Source organism: Brassica rapa, chromosome A05 (assembly GCF_000309985.2).
Source record: "Brassica rapa cultivar Chiifu-401-42 chromosome A05, CAAS_Brap_v3.01, whole genome shotgun sequence".
NCBI classification, from domain to species: Eukaryota; Viridiplantae; Streptophyta; class Magnoliopsida; order Brassicales; family Brassicaceae; genus Brassica; species Brassica rapa.
Window position 1 is genome coordinate 5689831 of NC_024799.2, and position 16661 is coordinate 5706491.

Sequence of the window (16661 nt, forward strand, 5' to 3'; positions counted from 1 at the left end):
AAGTGTATATTTATCGAAAATGTCATACATGTGGAACCTTCTATTAATTCAGATATTATTGAGAGAGTTTCGTTATGAAATTATTGGTCGTGTATGTTGCAAATAACTAATCATCATAGGCAATGTAAAATAAAATTTAAAATAATGTAAATGACAATTTGATCAGTGTTTAAATAAAAAATTCAATTTCACGGAGACTACCATAACCTTGCGATATATAAAATTTTGAATTTTTGGATGGTATTGCTCACATGGTTGTTGGTTGTAGGTGTTATCACTTACCAGTTAGTACAAAACTAGAAACAAAACATGTTTAAAATTCTTTTATTAATTATAATTTTTGTTATTTTGAAACCATACGTATTGTATAGAGCTTTTTTTTTTTTTGGTAAAATTCGTATTGTATAGAGCTCTGCAAAACTTTTATGTATATTGTCGATTGAAAATTCTACGCAACTATCTTTTTATGAGTACATAACTAAATTTAATAATTTATTATGGAGTAACATATTAAGATAGCAAAAGCGGTTGCCCAATTAGTTGTGCTTATATTTTTTCATTCTTTTTCTTTTGGGACATTATTCACGTTTATCTCTGTTTTTTTAACGCTGATTTATTATGTCATTACGTTTATGAGGAAAATTACATAGACAAATCGACAACCGACAATACTACCTGCCTTATGAAAGCTTTTTTTAAATCATTTTTTTGTAGTCCGCATTAATAAATCGCTCTTTTCCAGGATTTGAAACCTGAATTTTTTGTAATCTGCAAGAAATTGCATAGTCTGGGGTTCGAACCCCAAATATGGGTGTAAAAACCTTTAAACCTTAACCAATAGGTTACGGTGCTTCCACAATATTGATATACTAAATTATAGTTATATAGTTTAATGGTGTAATAATTATAGTTGTCAATATTCAAAATATTACAGGTTTATAATTCAGTGATTTTAATGATGTAACTAGATCTTTCGTCCGCGCATGCGGGCATAAACATTTTATAATTACTTACCATTACATGCATTATTAGTTAAATACTATAATGATAAATGGTTTCATTTAGAATTTCTTACTTTTATAAATATTTTAAAATTTTCTTTGTACAATATATTCATTATTTGATTAATATTTAGTTATGTGTTTTCTGTTATTTACCTTTTTATTGAAAATATTTTCCTCCGATAACAACACAATATATATATAGGAATTATCTTTTTTATTTTGAAATATTTTTTTTATTTTGGATAATTTTTATTGTTATTAATTTTAATAACTTATCTAATCAAATAAATTTCAAAATCTTTTTTTTATATATATTTTTGGCTAATTTATATATTTTATTCATTAAAGGTATAAACGATATTAGATATTCTAGCTTTTAACGTGATAGGTCAGATGCGAAAAATCACTTCAAAAATAATAGTAGAATATATATATATATAAATATATATATATATTCAATATTCAAAATATCATATTGGTCAATTCAATATTGTTGATTTAAGTATCATTTAAGAAATTAAGTATTATTTTAAAGTTTGAACGAATAATTAATTAAATGTATTAGTAGGATATATAAAATTAGAGATGTATTATAGAGAGATAATAAAATAATATGTTTATTAATATTTGTAAAAATTCTTGAACTACATATGAAATACAATGGAGAGAGATGTTAAAAATTAGACATAAAGTTAAAAATTAGATCATTGCAGTAAAATCTTCAAAGTTTATATAGTTTTATATAGAAAAAATGTTTTGCCTGAAATAATAGTAGAAACAGATATATACTTTTAAACATCTGTATAATATTGTTTACTAGATATTATACCATTCAAACCACTAGTTTTGGCCATGCATGTGGTTTATTCAAAATATAAATAAAATTGGAAATTATGTGAGAAAATAAGATTTTTGGATGTATTTTGTTGTTTGTTTGGGGGAATTTTTTTATGGAAAGAATTGCAAAACTGTAACTATTCAAAATGGAAACGACGAAGTGTGCGTATCTTACTTGGAAAAGATCGGATCTTCATCAAGTTACAAATTATATAGAGAATTAATACATTGCTTAAGTCGGGTGCTAAGTGTGTGATCGGGATTTGAGAGCCCAAACGTAGCTGACTAGTTGGTGCTTTGCCGTGCTAGATTAATGTACTCAACCATATAGATAAGTTAATTTCAAATTTACTTCCATATTATTTATGTGTACCAGTTTTCAAGTATATGTAATGGTTTTTTGGATTTTTCTAATACTGCGTAAACCAACAACCTCTATTAAGTCTTATCTTTATTGATTAGGTATACAAAGATCTATATAATTAATTAGTTTGTAAATAACAAATATTAGTGAACCATTTAAAATGCTGACTGAATAACACCAAATTTTTTTTTTTTTGAATTATACATAGATATCCTAACTTCACAGAAGTGATCCAGACTAGTCACGTGTTACCACGTGTCGGTCTTCTGTCCCTGGCGATGCCGAAATGTTAATTTTCCAGTGGTCGGGATTCGAACCCAAGTGGCAGTACTCACAGCTGTAAGCCCTTTACCACTAGAGCTAAAAGCCCCGGTTACAAAATTTTAAATTCATAAACATGATTTACAAAATCTGTGTCCGCTGTCACTAAAATATACTAGTGCATAACATAAACCATAGATTGAACAACAATATACTACAATTGTTCATTGATTACCATCACTTAAGTTATAAGTATTGATTGAACAACAATATAATACACTAAGAAACATTGATTGCATGGTTGATGTGTTTCTTTAACCATTGTTTTCATTCATTTCGTAACTGTTACTTACCAGCAGCATTTGTGAAGTTTTAATTGTTTTAGATCAGTGGTAGATTCTGAGAACATAGCAATGGGGATAAATCTATTAAATCTCTCAAAAATGAAAAAAATCATATACCAATTACATGATTTAAAAAACAAATAGACAACTAATTGGCAGTTATAAAATGGATCTCTCACAACATAGTGATAAATTTTCATATGAGAAATCTCCTTCATTCTCTTTTCTTTTCTTAATTATTTTATTTAATTTTATTAATGAGAATTTTTTTAAGAGTTTTTCTTTGATGATGCTCTCGTTTTGATGTTTAAAAAAGAACATCAATAGATCACCGGTCACATATAAGATACCTATTATGTTAGTTTACAAAAAAAATATAATATACTTATTATGTTTCTAACCAACTTCAAAATATTGCAATTCATTTTCAATTCTGAGAAAATTGTGAGAAATCTCTCAAAAATTGATACTCTAGGCGCCAAACAATGTCTTTTGAGAGGTCAAACAGCTTTTGAATTAAGCATTTCGTTTGGTATCTAAGAGCAAAACATCAATAAATATTAAAATTTTAAAACCAAGAAATTTCTTAAAGTTATTTTCTCGACTGCGATATATCTATATTATTAAATACTCCATAATCACGTGAAAATCAAGCAACGGTGAACAGACAATTCGAAATGTTTCAGCTCCTTGTGAGTCTCCTTAAGAACACAAAAAAAAACAGCGCTGAGAAGACATTCTGAATTCTTCTTGTCCCAAACACTATTGCACGCAGCTTGAATCATATTTCCCCAAAACCTCTTAGAAAATTCTGCATAACCCAGCAGACAAAAGAAAGAACACCAAGAAAGACAAAAAAGTCAGACAAGACAAAGCAAAACCCTCTTTGTCCAAACGAACCAACCCTTTCCATATATATACAAGCCCCAACACACATACCACAACCCATCCAAGAGAAGAAGCTTAAAGAAACAATGATTTTCTCTGCTTCCATGTTTGCTTCTCTCGCACCATATATAGCTTCCGCATTACTTCTCTTCCTCCTCCTCGAGCAACTCTCTTACCTCATCAAGAAACGTAACCTCCCTGGTCCTCTCTTCGTACCTCCCATCATCGGCAACGCCGTCTCTCTCGTCCGTGACCCCACTTCCTTCTGGTACAAGCAATCCTCAACCGCGGGAAACTCTCCTGGCCTCTCAGCCAACTACCTCGTCGGGAGATTCATCCTCTACATCAGAGACACAGAGCTCTCCCACCAAGTCTTCTCCAACGTACGTCCCGATGCCTTCCACCTCATCGGACATCCCTTCGGCAAGAAGCTCTTCGGTGATCACAACCTCATCTACATGTTCGGTGAGGATCATAAGTCCGTCCGCCGTCAGCTTGCTCCCAACTTCACACCTAAAGCACTCTCCACCTACACTGCTCTACAACAACTAGTTATCCTCCGTCATCTACGTCGGTGGGATAAAACTCGTCCCGTGGTTCTACGAAACCTCGTCCGTGAACTCAACCTCGAAACATCTCAGACAGTTTTTGTCGGACCCTACCTTGACAAAGAAGCAAGAGACAGGTTCCGTACGGATTACAACCTCTTCAACCTCGGATCCATGGCGCTTCCGGTAGACCTCCCGGGGTTCGCGTTCGGCGAAGCTCGCCGGGCCGTGGCGAGGCTAGCGGAGACGCTCGCCGTCTGCGCGGGGAAGTCAAAAGCGAGGATGGCGGCAGGGGAGGAGCCGACGTGTCTGATAGACTTCTGGATGCAAGCGATCGTCGCGGAGGTAAACTCCGGTAACCCTCCGCCGCCGCACTCCGGCGACGAGGAGATCGGCGGTTTCCTCTTCGACTTTCTCTTCGCGGCCCAGGACGCGTCCACGTCATCGCTTCTCTGGGCGGTGGCTCTGCTAGATTCGGAGCCGGAGGTGCTGAGGAGAGTGAGGGAGGAAGTCGTAAGGATATGGCCGCACGAGTCCGACGCGTTGATAACCGTCGAACAGCTCGCGGAGATGAAGTACACGCGCTCCGTCGCGCGTGAGGTCGTTAGGTTCCGTCCCCCGGCTACGATGGTCCCACACGTCGCTGCTGAAGACTTCCCTCTCACGGAATCGTACACTGTCCCGAGAGGCACCATCGTGTTTCCCTCGGTTTACGACTCCTCGTTCCAAGGGTTTACTGAACCGGACCGGTTCGATCCAGATCGGTTTAGCGAGACGAGGAGAGAGGATCAGGTGTTTAAACGAAACTTCTTGGCGTTTGGGTGGGGTCCGCACCAGTGCGTGGGGCAGCGTTATGCGTTGAACCACCTTGTGCTATTTATCGCGATGTTCTCGTCGCTGTTGGATTTCGAGAGGGTTAGATCGGACGGGTGTGATGAGATCGTGTATTGCCCTACGATTTCGCCTAAGGACGGGTGCACGGTGTTCTTGTCTCGCCGCGTCGCAGCGTATCCCGACCTTTCATTGAATTGATTTTGAATATTCTGTTTTCCTATTCTTTTGTGTGGTCAAAGTCAAGAGTGTGATTTTATCATTGTTTTGTTTGCGATGGGTCTCTCGAAGTGAGAGGTCTTCAAGTGTTTATTGAATTCGATAGGAGGTGTCATTGTTTGTCATATCTTCAAGATTAATTAATCTGTTTTATCATGTTGAATTTTTTAAAGTGTTTCATTTGTTTTGGTAAAAGTTCATTTTTGTGTCAACTTCATCGGATGCTCTCGAATGGATTATAACTTCCATAGTTCACATTTTGCATTTTTATATTGAAAAAACACAAGGCCCGTGACTTAGGTGCAATATCCAGTTTTGATTCAGAGGATTAAGCAAACAACATCCAGTCTTGGGATACATCCAGGCATGTAGTTTTTGAACGTTTTACTTCATACAACAAGAATCATGTGAATTATTTGAACATAAGTAAACATCTTAAAAATTTTGATTTGACCTTTTCTGAATACAAATAAGAGGGAAAACGAGTATACATAATTACATTGAAAAAGTGAAAAAAAAACGAAAATAGAGATTCACATTTGATATGATATTGTCGTCTTGTGTTTCCTAATTTTCGAGTTTGAGCTGGAAGATGATGATATGGGCCGACACAACTTCTGTGGAAGCCCAGGTGGAGAGTCATCTTGTTTTGGTTAAGTCCAAATGAACTTATACTCAGCGTTTTGGAGCATCACACTCTTAGTGTGAGGAGGAGCTCATCACGTGTATTGCCGTTGGAGATTCGGTGAGCTGTCACGGTCAAGTGGTCAGCGAATCTACCTGAGGAGCTGGAGTATAAAAGAGTACAGGATACAGAGATAAGGATAGCACACATACTATTACGTCATATGAGATCTACTTGAGCGGGTGAGAGAAACACGTGAGAAGGGTGAGGGTTTATCATCTTCTCTGTCTCATGGTTTGTAGATCATCTGGTGAGTGACGTGAGCTTGGTGAGTGGTGTGAGCTTGGTGAGTGAAATAGCTTATAGTGCTATCTTGTATCCTGATACTAAGAGACGTACCTTGGCTTCGTTAATAGCCTTGGGAACTCTACTTCTCCTGTGTCATTTACTTTCCTGCACGAACAAACCACAAACTTAGAAAGCTAATCTGATTAACATCTAAAGATGACATAGGAAAGTCTCTTAAAACGGTTTAAATCCACAACAAGTGGTATCAGAGCCGTGTTATACGGTTTTCGGGAGCTTCAGATCTGTGGTGATCGGGCTTTACGTTTACAGATCTGATCAGTTTGAGGAATCTCTCAATGGTCAGCTCTGTGTAAAGGTCACTAGTTTCAGATCTGAACATCTGTGGGATTCTCTGCGTTTGAGGGTGTTGGTTTTCTTGGATTTATCTGGTATTCTGGTTTTCTTGGAGTGGTGGTTCTACGTCTGTGTGATTTCAGGTTCTGATCAAGCTTAGGGTTACTAGGTATGGAACCTACGAAAGGGAGGTTTGAGGTGGATAAGTTTGATGGCGAAGGAGATTTTGCGTTATGGAAGCACAAGATACTAGCTCAGTTGGAAATCCTTGGTCTGGATTCAGTTCTGCAACCAGAGGTGGAGGATCCTAAAGGAAAAGCGATTGATGCTGGTGATTCAGACTCTAAGGGTTCTCTAGATCCTAAGAGGCTTGATAAAGATTGGAGGGTAAGAAACTTGTTGAGCATGAGTCTCAGTGACATGGTTCTGAGGAAGGTGATAAAGTCAAAGACTGCTTTGGAGATGTGGACGGCTTTAGAAGCTACGTACCAAATCAAGTCTCTACCCAACCGATTTTATCTGAAGCAAAGGTTCTACAGTTACAAGATGGATGAAGAGAAGAACCTGGATAAAAACTTGGATATTTTCACCAAGTTGGTCTCTGACTTAGCGAGTCTTGACGTTGAGCTCAGTGAGGAGGATCAAGCTGTGATACTCCTGAACAGTCTACCTAGAAAGTTTGAACCATTAGTTCACACTTTGAAATATGGTAGAGATCAAGACACTATTTCACTCAAGGACATAACAAGCGCAGCTTACTCAATAGAACTTGATATGAAGGCTCGAGGTGTGAATGCGTCTTCAGGTTCAACCAGCGAAGGCTTGTATTTTGAGTCTAGAGGCAGACCTACGAAGAAAAATTCATCAAAGGTTAAGTCAAACAGCAGGAGCAAGTCTAGACCAAAGACAAAGAGAGCTTGTTGGACTTGCGGTGTAGAAGGTCATTTCAAGAAAGACTGTCCTAAGAGAAACTATCAGAGTAATCTAAAAGCTGAAGCCAGTATTGGAAAAGCTGAAGACACAGAACCAATGATGCTTACTGCTTCAGGACTCCTAAGTCGAGAAGGCTGGGTCTTAGATTTTGGATGCTCTTATCACATGACTTTCAGGAAAGATCTTATGTTTGATGTGGAGGAAGTGGATGGAGGAAAGATTTTAATGGGGAATGATACTCATTGTGAAGTCACAGCCATTGGTAAAGTCAAGATTGTTAACTATGACAAGTCGACTGTTATATTGACTGGTGTACGGTACTCATCTACAGCAAGAAGAAACCTGATTTTTTGGGACAGTTAGAGACACTTGGATGTTGGTTTCAGTCAAAGGAATACAGGCTTAAGGTTTTCAAAGGAGAAAAAGAAGTTCTTGCAGCAGATTACATAGACACGCTGTACTTTCTTGATGGAGTGCCTGTTAAAGGGGAGAGCAATGCTGTTGTGGTAGAGTTGGACAATACATCTCTATGGCATAGTCGTTTGGGTCACATGAGTATCAGAGGGCTGCAATGTTTATCAAAATCTGGTCTGTTAAAGATTGATGTTATTAAGGAAAAGGAGAGCTGTGAACATTGCATTCTTGGTAAATTTCACAAGTTATCTTTCAAGAAGGGAAAGCATAATTCTGAAGAACCATTGGCTTATGTGCATTCACACTTATGGGGTTCTCCTAATGTTACTCCAAGCTTATCAAAGTGTTAGTATTACATTTCATTCGTGGATGATTTTTCAAGAAAGGTTTGGGTCTATTTTCTCAAGACGAAGGATGAAGCTTTTGCGAAGTTCGTGGAGTGGCTGGCTCTAGTTGAAAATCAGAGTGGAAGGAATCTCAAAGCTCTAAGGACAGACAATGGTCTTGAATACTGTAACAAGACGTTTGATAATTTCTGTAAAGAGAAAGGTATTCTAAGACACAAGACCTGTCCTTATACCCCACAACAGAATGGGGTAGCCGAGAGACTGAACAGAACGATTCTGGAGAAGGTCAGAAGTTTGTTAAGAGAAACGGGTTTAGGAGAAGAGTTTTGGGCTGAGGCATCGTCAACGGTTGTCTACATGATAAACCGGACACCATCAATACCTCTTGAGTTGAAACTTCCAGAGGAAGTTTGGTCGGAAAAAACTCCAGAGTATGATCATATGCGAAGGTTTGGATGTCTGGTGTATTATCATGTTGACCAAGGGAAGTTGAAGCCAAGGGCTAAGAAAGGTGTGTTCATGGGTTATCCGCAAGGAGTTAAAAGTTATAAAATTTGGAATAAAGAAGAGCAGAAGATTATCGTGAGCAGAAATGTAGTATTTCATGAGAATGTGATCTACAGAGATATCGGGAAAGAAACTGAAGGTTCTGACTCACCAGATAAAACCAGAAAACATGTTACTTTTCTTCTTCCAAAAGACACTGAGGTTGATCAACATCCAGAGTATTCATCTGAAGGTGGAGCCTCGTCGGAAGATAATCTTGAAACAGGAACGGAGAAGGAATCATGAAGTAATGAAACTCCAAAAGATTTGAAAAACTATATGTTGGCTAGAGATAGACTGAGGAGAAATGTTAAACCACCAAGTAGGTATGATGATGGAGATGTTGCAGCTTACGCTCTGGTAATGGCTGATATGATAGAAGAGGAAGAAGAACCTCTAACCTATGGAGAAGCTATTCGTGGTAAGAACGGAAAGTTTTGGAAAGCTGCCTCAGATGATGAGATTGATTCTTTAGAGAAGAATGATACTTGGGTTCTAATTGAAAGGCCAGTAGGGGAGAGAACAATTGGCTGTAAATGGATCTACAATATTAAGCCAGGAGTTCCAGGAGGAGAAAACAGGCATTTTAAAGGACGGGTAGTAGCAAAAGGATATTCGCAGATTGAAGGAATTGATTATAATGAGGTGTTTTCTCCTGTGGTAAAACACGTTACAATCAGGCTGCTTCTATCCATGGTTGTTCATCAAAATCTTGAGTTAGAACAGTTAGATGTGAAGACAGCGTTCTTGCATGGATTTCTAGACGAAAGGATTCTAATGGAACAGCCAGAGGGTTACAAGAAGGAAGGGGATAAGATATGCTTGTTGAAGAGATCGCTATACGGCTTAAAGCAATCTCCGAGACAGTGGAATCTTAGGTTCAATGATTTTATGCAGTCACAAGGATTTGAGAGAAGCATGTATGATTCGTGTGCGTATTTCAAGAGCTATGGTGAAGGAAACGTGATCTATTTGTTATTATATGTTGATGACATGTTGGTGGCTGCTAAAGATTTGAAGGAAGTTCAGAATCTAAAGGAGTTATTGGGAAGTGAGTTTGAAATGAAAGACCTAGGACCTGCGAAAAGGATTCTGGGAATGGATATATACAGAGACAGAGAAAATGGAGTTCTTACTTTGTCTCAAGGAGCTTATCTTGAAAAGGTTCTAAAAAATTTTATGATAGAAGAATCAAGACCAGTTTCTACTTCTATGGGCTCTCATTTTAAACTATCTAGCACCAGAGAAGATCTACGTTCCGAGATTCATAGGGTGATGGAAAGTGTACCTTATTCAAGTGCTGTTGGCAGTCTTATGTACTCCATGATTGGAACTCTTCCTGACATCGCGTATGGAGTTGGTCTCGTTAGCAGGTTCATGAGTGCTCCGAGTCAAGTTCACTGGGATGCAGTCAAGTGGTTAATGAGATATATAAGAGGAACAACCGAATTGAAGTTAACATTCAAGAAAGATGATCAGTTTGAAGTGAAAGGATACTGTGATAGTGACTACGCGTCAGACCTGGATCGTCGAAGGTCTATCACTGGTTACGTCTTTCAGGTTGGAGGAAACACCATGAGCTGGCGCTCAGGTCTTCAACACATCGTGGCTTTGTCTACGACAGAAGCTGAATATATGGCATTAGCAGAAGCCACGAAAGAAGCATTGTGGTTGAAGGGAATTACCTCGGAGTTAGGGTTTATACAGAAGAAGGTGGAGATCTTCTCTGATTCTCAAAGTGCGCTTTGTTTGGCTCGGAATAGTGTGTTCCACGAAAGGACGAAGCATATTGATGTGAGGCTTCACTTCATTCGTGATGTTGTATCTGACGGTTCAGTGGTTGTCAGTAAGATCGGGACTTTGGAGAATCCAGCTGATATTCTTACAAAGTCGGTTCCGGTTAAGAAGTTTGAAGAAGGAAGAAGTCGTCTAAGGGTTCTTGGCGACGATTGCTAGATCGGTGAAGATCAAGATTATCTCTTCCGACAAGGTTACGGATTGGAAGAGGTGGAAAAGGTAGCTGCGAGATGTGGCTGTCGGAAAGTGGAAACAAGGTGGAGATTTGTCGTCTTGTGTTTCCTAATTTCCGAGTTTGGGCTGGAAGATGATGATATGGGCCGAGACAACTTCTGTGGAGGCCCAGGTGGAGAGTCATCTTGTTTTGGTTAAGTCCAAATGAACTTATACTCAGCGTTTTGGAGCATCACACTCTTAGTGTGAGGAGGAGCTCATCACGTGTATTGCCGTTGGAGATTCGGTGAGCTGTCACGGTCAAGTGGTCAGCGAATCTACCTGAGGAGCTGGAGTATAAAAGAGTACAGGATACAGAGATAAGGATAGCACACATACCATTATGTCATATGAGATCTACTTGAGCGGGTGAGAGAAACACGTGAGAAGGGTGAGGGTTTATCATCTTCTCTGAGCGTTCATTGAGCTCAGGGTTTGTAGATCATCTGGTGAGTGACGTGAGCTTGGTGAGTGGTGTGAGCTTGGTGAGTGAAATAGCTTATAGTGCTATCTTGTATCCTGATACTAAGAGACGTACCTTGGCTTCGTTAATAGCCTTGGGAACTCTACTTCTCCTGTGTCATTTACTTTCCTGCACAAACAAACCACAAACTTAGAAAGCTAATCTGATTAACATCTAAAAATGACATAGGAAAGTCTCTCAAAACGGTTTAAATCCACAACAGATATGCTAAACTTTTAACCTTGTCTTCTACCAACAAACAAAGTCTACACCCATCCAAATGTTACAGCCTAATTAACACACAATGAATTGTTTTACCTGTATGGCTGACTAAAATCGGCTCACAGCTATATGGGAAGTTTGAGTTTGGACTTTGCCACGACTAGTTTATCAAGTAGTTGGGTAATACGTGATTTGGTTACCACCTGACATTAGTCTGGAAAATGTAACACTAAGGGTCTGACTGGTTCAAACGCAGCGGTTGCGGTTGCGGCTGCTGGTGTTTGCGGATACGGGTGGTTGCGGTTTCTAGCGGTTTTAAGAGATTTGTACGACTGGTTCTGCGGTTAAAAATTAGTGCATTTGCGGGATACTTATGACTGGTTAACTACCAAATACAGCATCGGTTAAATAATAAATTAACAATATTTACATTTTATATAATTATAAAAATATCAAAAATCATAATATTATAATAAATATGTAAATTATATTTTCAAAGTTATAGTGTTAAATTTTTTAAATTATAGAAAATATTTTTATTTTAAAATTTTATAATATTAATTAAAATATAGTAGATATATTTCAATATTTTTATAATTCCATTTTAAAAAATTTATTGAATATTTTTATTTTTGTATTTATATGGTTTTTTTAAAAAAAAAAATTATCCTCCCGCAACCGCCCGCAACCGCAAACGCTAGCTGGAACCAGCTTTTGAATTTAAGAGGTTCAGAACGGTTTGAAGCGATTTTTAGCGGTTTGTATGATTGTTTCGAAACGCTGTTAATCGCTACCAACCGCAAAAGCTGCGTTTGCGGGTGGTAGCGGAGAAACCAATCAAGCTCTAAATATGTTCACACTAAGATTGACCGGATTCTTTTTTTTTTTCCAACTGGTTGATTTTAAATAAATATAGTGGGCCAAACCCAGATTACACAGCTAACAGCCCAAATACATAATCAGATACCCGAGGCCCGCAAACAACCGCTACAACCTAAGACATTAAACGGGCCAGAGGCCCAAAAAACTCGACCGGTGAACCGACGACTCGACCCACACGTCAAGGAGGCCGACTGCGGAACACGTGGATGCATCTCAACCATCAGCCCGACACGCGTCGCATCCGCCTCGACTCAACCGCCGCCGTCTCGAAACACCACCGGATTAACCTCACCACAACTTACTTTCGTCGGAGCTCCAAAACCGTAGAGCTTCCTCCGAAACCATCTCAGTTCTTCCAAAGACAATCAACCCGTCGGAGAGCATCATCACTCATCGAGAGCTCCTCCGACCAGGCGAGCGCTTCACCACATCAGAACTAGCACCCCAACCAAGACCAACCCTATCCAACAACGAAACCCCCAAACCAAAATAACGACAACTAAAAACCTGAAACCGGCGACGAGAAGCTGAGGTAGCCTTCACTTCCCGGGGACTTGAGCCGACGACGGTGAAGCAATGGAAACTTCCACCCCGCGGTAACTATAGCCGGCGACGACGAAGCTGTGAGAGCCTCCATCTCCCGGAAACAAAACCATCTTACGAACGTCCTCACCACACCAACAACTCCAAACAACCGCGTCTTCGCTCCATGAACCGAGCCACCACGGAAGGTGAAGATCCAGAGTTCAGACAAGGCGGTCACTGAAGATGACGAAGAGAGGACCGCAGCGGGAACAAGAAAACTGAAAGACAACGGGTTCCGGCGACGGCACGCGCGCTCACGCGCCGGCCGCACGCCGGAACCCAAGTGAGATCTACTTTCTCTCTCTTCTCTCTACTCTGCTGAGCACTTTCTTTATGGAAGTCTAGATTGACCGGATTCATCGTTAGGATATATAAAAAAATGAATTGTGTTTTTAGTTGATATAAATCACAAAAAACAAGCCAGGAATTGTTAAAAAATAATAATATAATAACCAAACTCTGGATGGGTTTTAAGACAACTTATTTTTTAGCAGCCCACTGGGCTTTATGATTAAATTTGTCCATTAGGGTTTCTTCACACGCTCGTTTATAAACAAACAAGAACCCTGAACTCCTTCCTGTTATCCAACCGCACTGCCTCCCTCGAGACGAAATGGGTGCCTTCAGGGTAAGCTCTCTCTTTGATTCCTTCCCTATCTCATACGTCTCCATTGTCACTGTATCAAGTTTTTGCCTCACTCAAACCTGATCTCGGCTTTTGTCTTTTTCTTGGCAGTTTCACCAGTACCAGGTTGTCGGAAGAGCTCTCCCGACAGAGAAGGATGTTCAACCCAAGATTTACAGGATGAAGCTCTGGGCCACGAACGAGGTTCGTGCCAAGTCCAAGTTCTGGTTAGTAAAATGACTCAACCTCTCTTTCTTGATTCTTGAATTATCGTCTTTTAGTCTCTTAAATAATAAAGTTCAAAATCTTGAATAGGTACTTCTTGAGGAAGCTCAAGAAGGTCAAGAAGAGTAACGGTCAGATGCTCGCCATCAACGAGGTACCTACTTTGCTGGACGATCTTAGTTATGTTAGGTTTATCATTGTGTTAGGTTATGTTTTTTTGCTAAGTTAGATGAGTTGGGGTTTGGTTTGTAGATCTTTGAGAAGAACCCGACAACGATCAAGAACTTTGGAATCTGGTTGAGGTACCAGAGCAGGACTGGGTACCACAACATGTACAAGGAGTACCGTGACACTACCTTGAACGGTGCCGTTGAGCAGATGTACACCGAGATGGCGTCCCGACACCGTGTCAGGTTCCCTTGCATCCAGATCATTAAGACAGCCACTGTTCCGGCCAAGCTTTGCAAGAGGGAGAGCACCAAACAGTTTCACAATAGTAAGATCAAGTTCCCATTGGTGTTCCGCAAGGTGAGACCACCAACCAGGAAGCTCAAGACCACCTACAAGGCCTCTAAGCCCAACTTGTTCATGTAATAAAGTCTCTCTGATCGTGATGAATGAAGTTGTCCTATCTGCTGCTTTTGCGTTTTTTTTTGTCGGATATTTTTGTTTATTTAGGCGAATCAATGAAACTAAACTCGACTTTCTTTGGATTTTTGGTGTTTTTGTTACTTCTTGCTTATGAAAAAAACTTTTTGTTTCTTTATTTAAATGTTTATCTTTTATGATTACTTTAAGCTCCATTGCAACTTCTGCTACCTAACTCTCGATATGCCCCCTCCGGACAGAGTTTTTCTTACAAAGATCAGTTCCAGCAAATGTGGTTTTACCTCGAGCTCCATGATTACATTTCCTGATGGAGGATTGTTTTTAAGACCACCAGGCTTTGGAATAAAAGTATAGTTGTTGCCAGATCTTGTTATATACTTCTCCCCTTGAAGCTTTGCCACCAGAGTTAATCCGAAGACATTAATAGAACCGCTCCATCAAGATTCGGTTTCCCGTAGGAGAATGGCTTGCCTCCCGGTGAAAAGACAACAATGCCTAACTCGGGGTTGCAGAGGGTGGCACTCACTAGCCTTCTTGAACAAACCATCCTACGTTTTGGAAAGGTGACTTGTCTTGTGTTCATGTCCTGAACCTTCTCCATCTTGATCTTTCTCTGACCCATTTGTTTGGTAAACGGTAACAAGAAAAATAGTCTCTTCACTTTGTGTTCAAAAAGTAAAAATAAAAGTCTCCACAAAAAGGGAAAAAAGTCTCCTCCCTATTATTATTGATTTTTTTTAACCGTAAAAGTGAATTCTATTATCCACACTTTTTTTTTGTTGACGTTCTATTAACCACACAAGCGTGGTCGAATGGTATGGCGAATTTGGAAAAGTGATAAACACTTCAAATTCGAAATCTACCAAACTCAGATTCACCCGCTTGTGTAGCCATTCAACCAATAGCTAAAACAGTTAGAAACTATTCAATCATAGAATGAAAATATTTTATTAACCGACTAAAAATCTGAGAGAAGACATCAATCAAGTTTGAGAGACTTAGAAAGAAGAATAAAGTAAAAAATAATTAAAAAATACATGTAAAGCTTAGTTTAGAGCCTATCAATCTCATCATCACCAAACTCAAAATAGTCCTGACCACATTCAACGTCATCCTCCACATCAAACACACCAGCAACCCCTTCGTTAAGACGAAGGTCACGAGGAAGCTCATCACAACTCTTGAGAAAACGAGCTTCGTCAGGAGTATACTTATGGATGATGTCAGCTTTGGTGTCGTTGTCCATATCCATCCTTAGTCCCACAAGAATAACGTCACCAGCGCTAATCCAAACCTTCTTGTGCATCTTACCTCTGATGTGACACATCCTTGTGATTCCATCTATGCACTTGGCTTCGCACCGTCCGTTGCCACACATGCGGAGAACTATAGCGTATTCTTGGCCGTCTTCTTTGAAGATGATCTCTCGTTTATCGTCGTCTGCTTCTTTTTTTCCTCTCTTAATGTTCTTTCCTCCTTTTCCTTTGTTCTTCGGCATGATTTAAAAACCTAAAGTGCAAAGAGCTGAGCTTAGATATGAACTTGCTGTGCTCTCTTCTCTCTTTCTGTCTTTATTGCTCTTTGATTGTGTTGGGGGACGTCTTCTTTTATAGCCAAAGACGTGCTTCATAATTTCCTTTTTACTTGAAATCAACTTTTTCCTTTTTTTCTTGTCTTTTTCTTGTCTTTGCCAATTCTTATTTCTCAGTTTCCTTTTTGCCGTCTTATAGAAAACAGGAAACCAGAGAATTATCTGAAACGATTATCTATAGATTGATGTGGTTTTCTTGACCTAAAAAGTAAAAAATAAGAAGAGAAGATTAATTGACTTGATATCCTCTTTCTAGTGAATTTTAGATTCTCCGTCTAGCGTAAAGCTTGCAAAGCAAGCAATATCAAAGCTTTGTCGAAATCAAGTTGGTTTACATAGGCCTAATGCCGACTCAATTATAATTAAACTGGTTTGGTCGTCTACGTATAACCGGTTTGTGCCCATCAAATTACACAAAAATCATCTTCTTAAAAAAAAATTCACATAGCTAAAAGCCCAGTTTTGAGTGGGGCCTTCAACTAACATGGACCGGCGCTGGTTATGAGTATAGTCAGTCACCTTGAAACTACTATACATGTCCTTTAGGGATATAAAACTAGAACTTCAAACATTCACATCACCATAAGTCCTAAAATGCTTTCAAGACTCAAAACCACATTACCAAATAAAGTTGACCCGCCGGGAA

General features: G+C 39.2%; 4 protein-coding genes across 4 annotated transcripts in view; 3 read left to right on the forward strand and 1 right to left on the reverse strand.

Annotated features, from left to right (window-relative positions):
* The window catches only part of LOC117134085, a 905201-nt gene that overhangs the window by 130478 nt on the left and 758062 nt on the right, over positions 1-16661 (forward strand). The window lies entirely within an intron of this gene.
* Positions 2988-5508, forward strand: LOC103867449 (cytochrome P450 710A1). The gene has a single exon (XM_009145522.3). The coding sequence runs from the start codon at positions 3785-3787 to the stop codon at positions 5276-5278; it is 1494 nt and encodes a 497-aa protein (XP_009143770.1). The 5' UTR covers positions 2988-3784; the 3' UTR covers positions 5279-5508.
* LOC103867450 (60S ribosomal protein L18a-2) lies at positions 13420-14603 on the forward strand. Its single transcript, XM_009145523.3, has 4 exons — positions 13420-13593; positions 13702-13817; positions 13906-13969; positions 14068-14603. Exons 1-4 carry the CDS (start codon positions 13579-13581, stop codon positions 14407-14409), a joined length of 537 nt encoding a protein of 178 aa, XP_009143771.1. The 5' UTR covers positions 13420-13578; the 3' UTR covers positions 14410-14603.
* LOC103867452 (eukaryotic translation initiation factor 1A-like) lies at positions 15406-15978 on the reverse strand. Its single transcript, XM_009145524.3, has one exon. It carries the CDS (start codon positions 15920-15922, stop codon positions 15476-15478), a length of 447 nt encoding a protein of 148 aa, XP_009143772.1. The 5' UTR covers positions 15923-15978; the 3' UTR covers positions 15406-15475.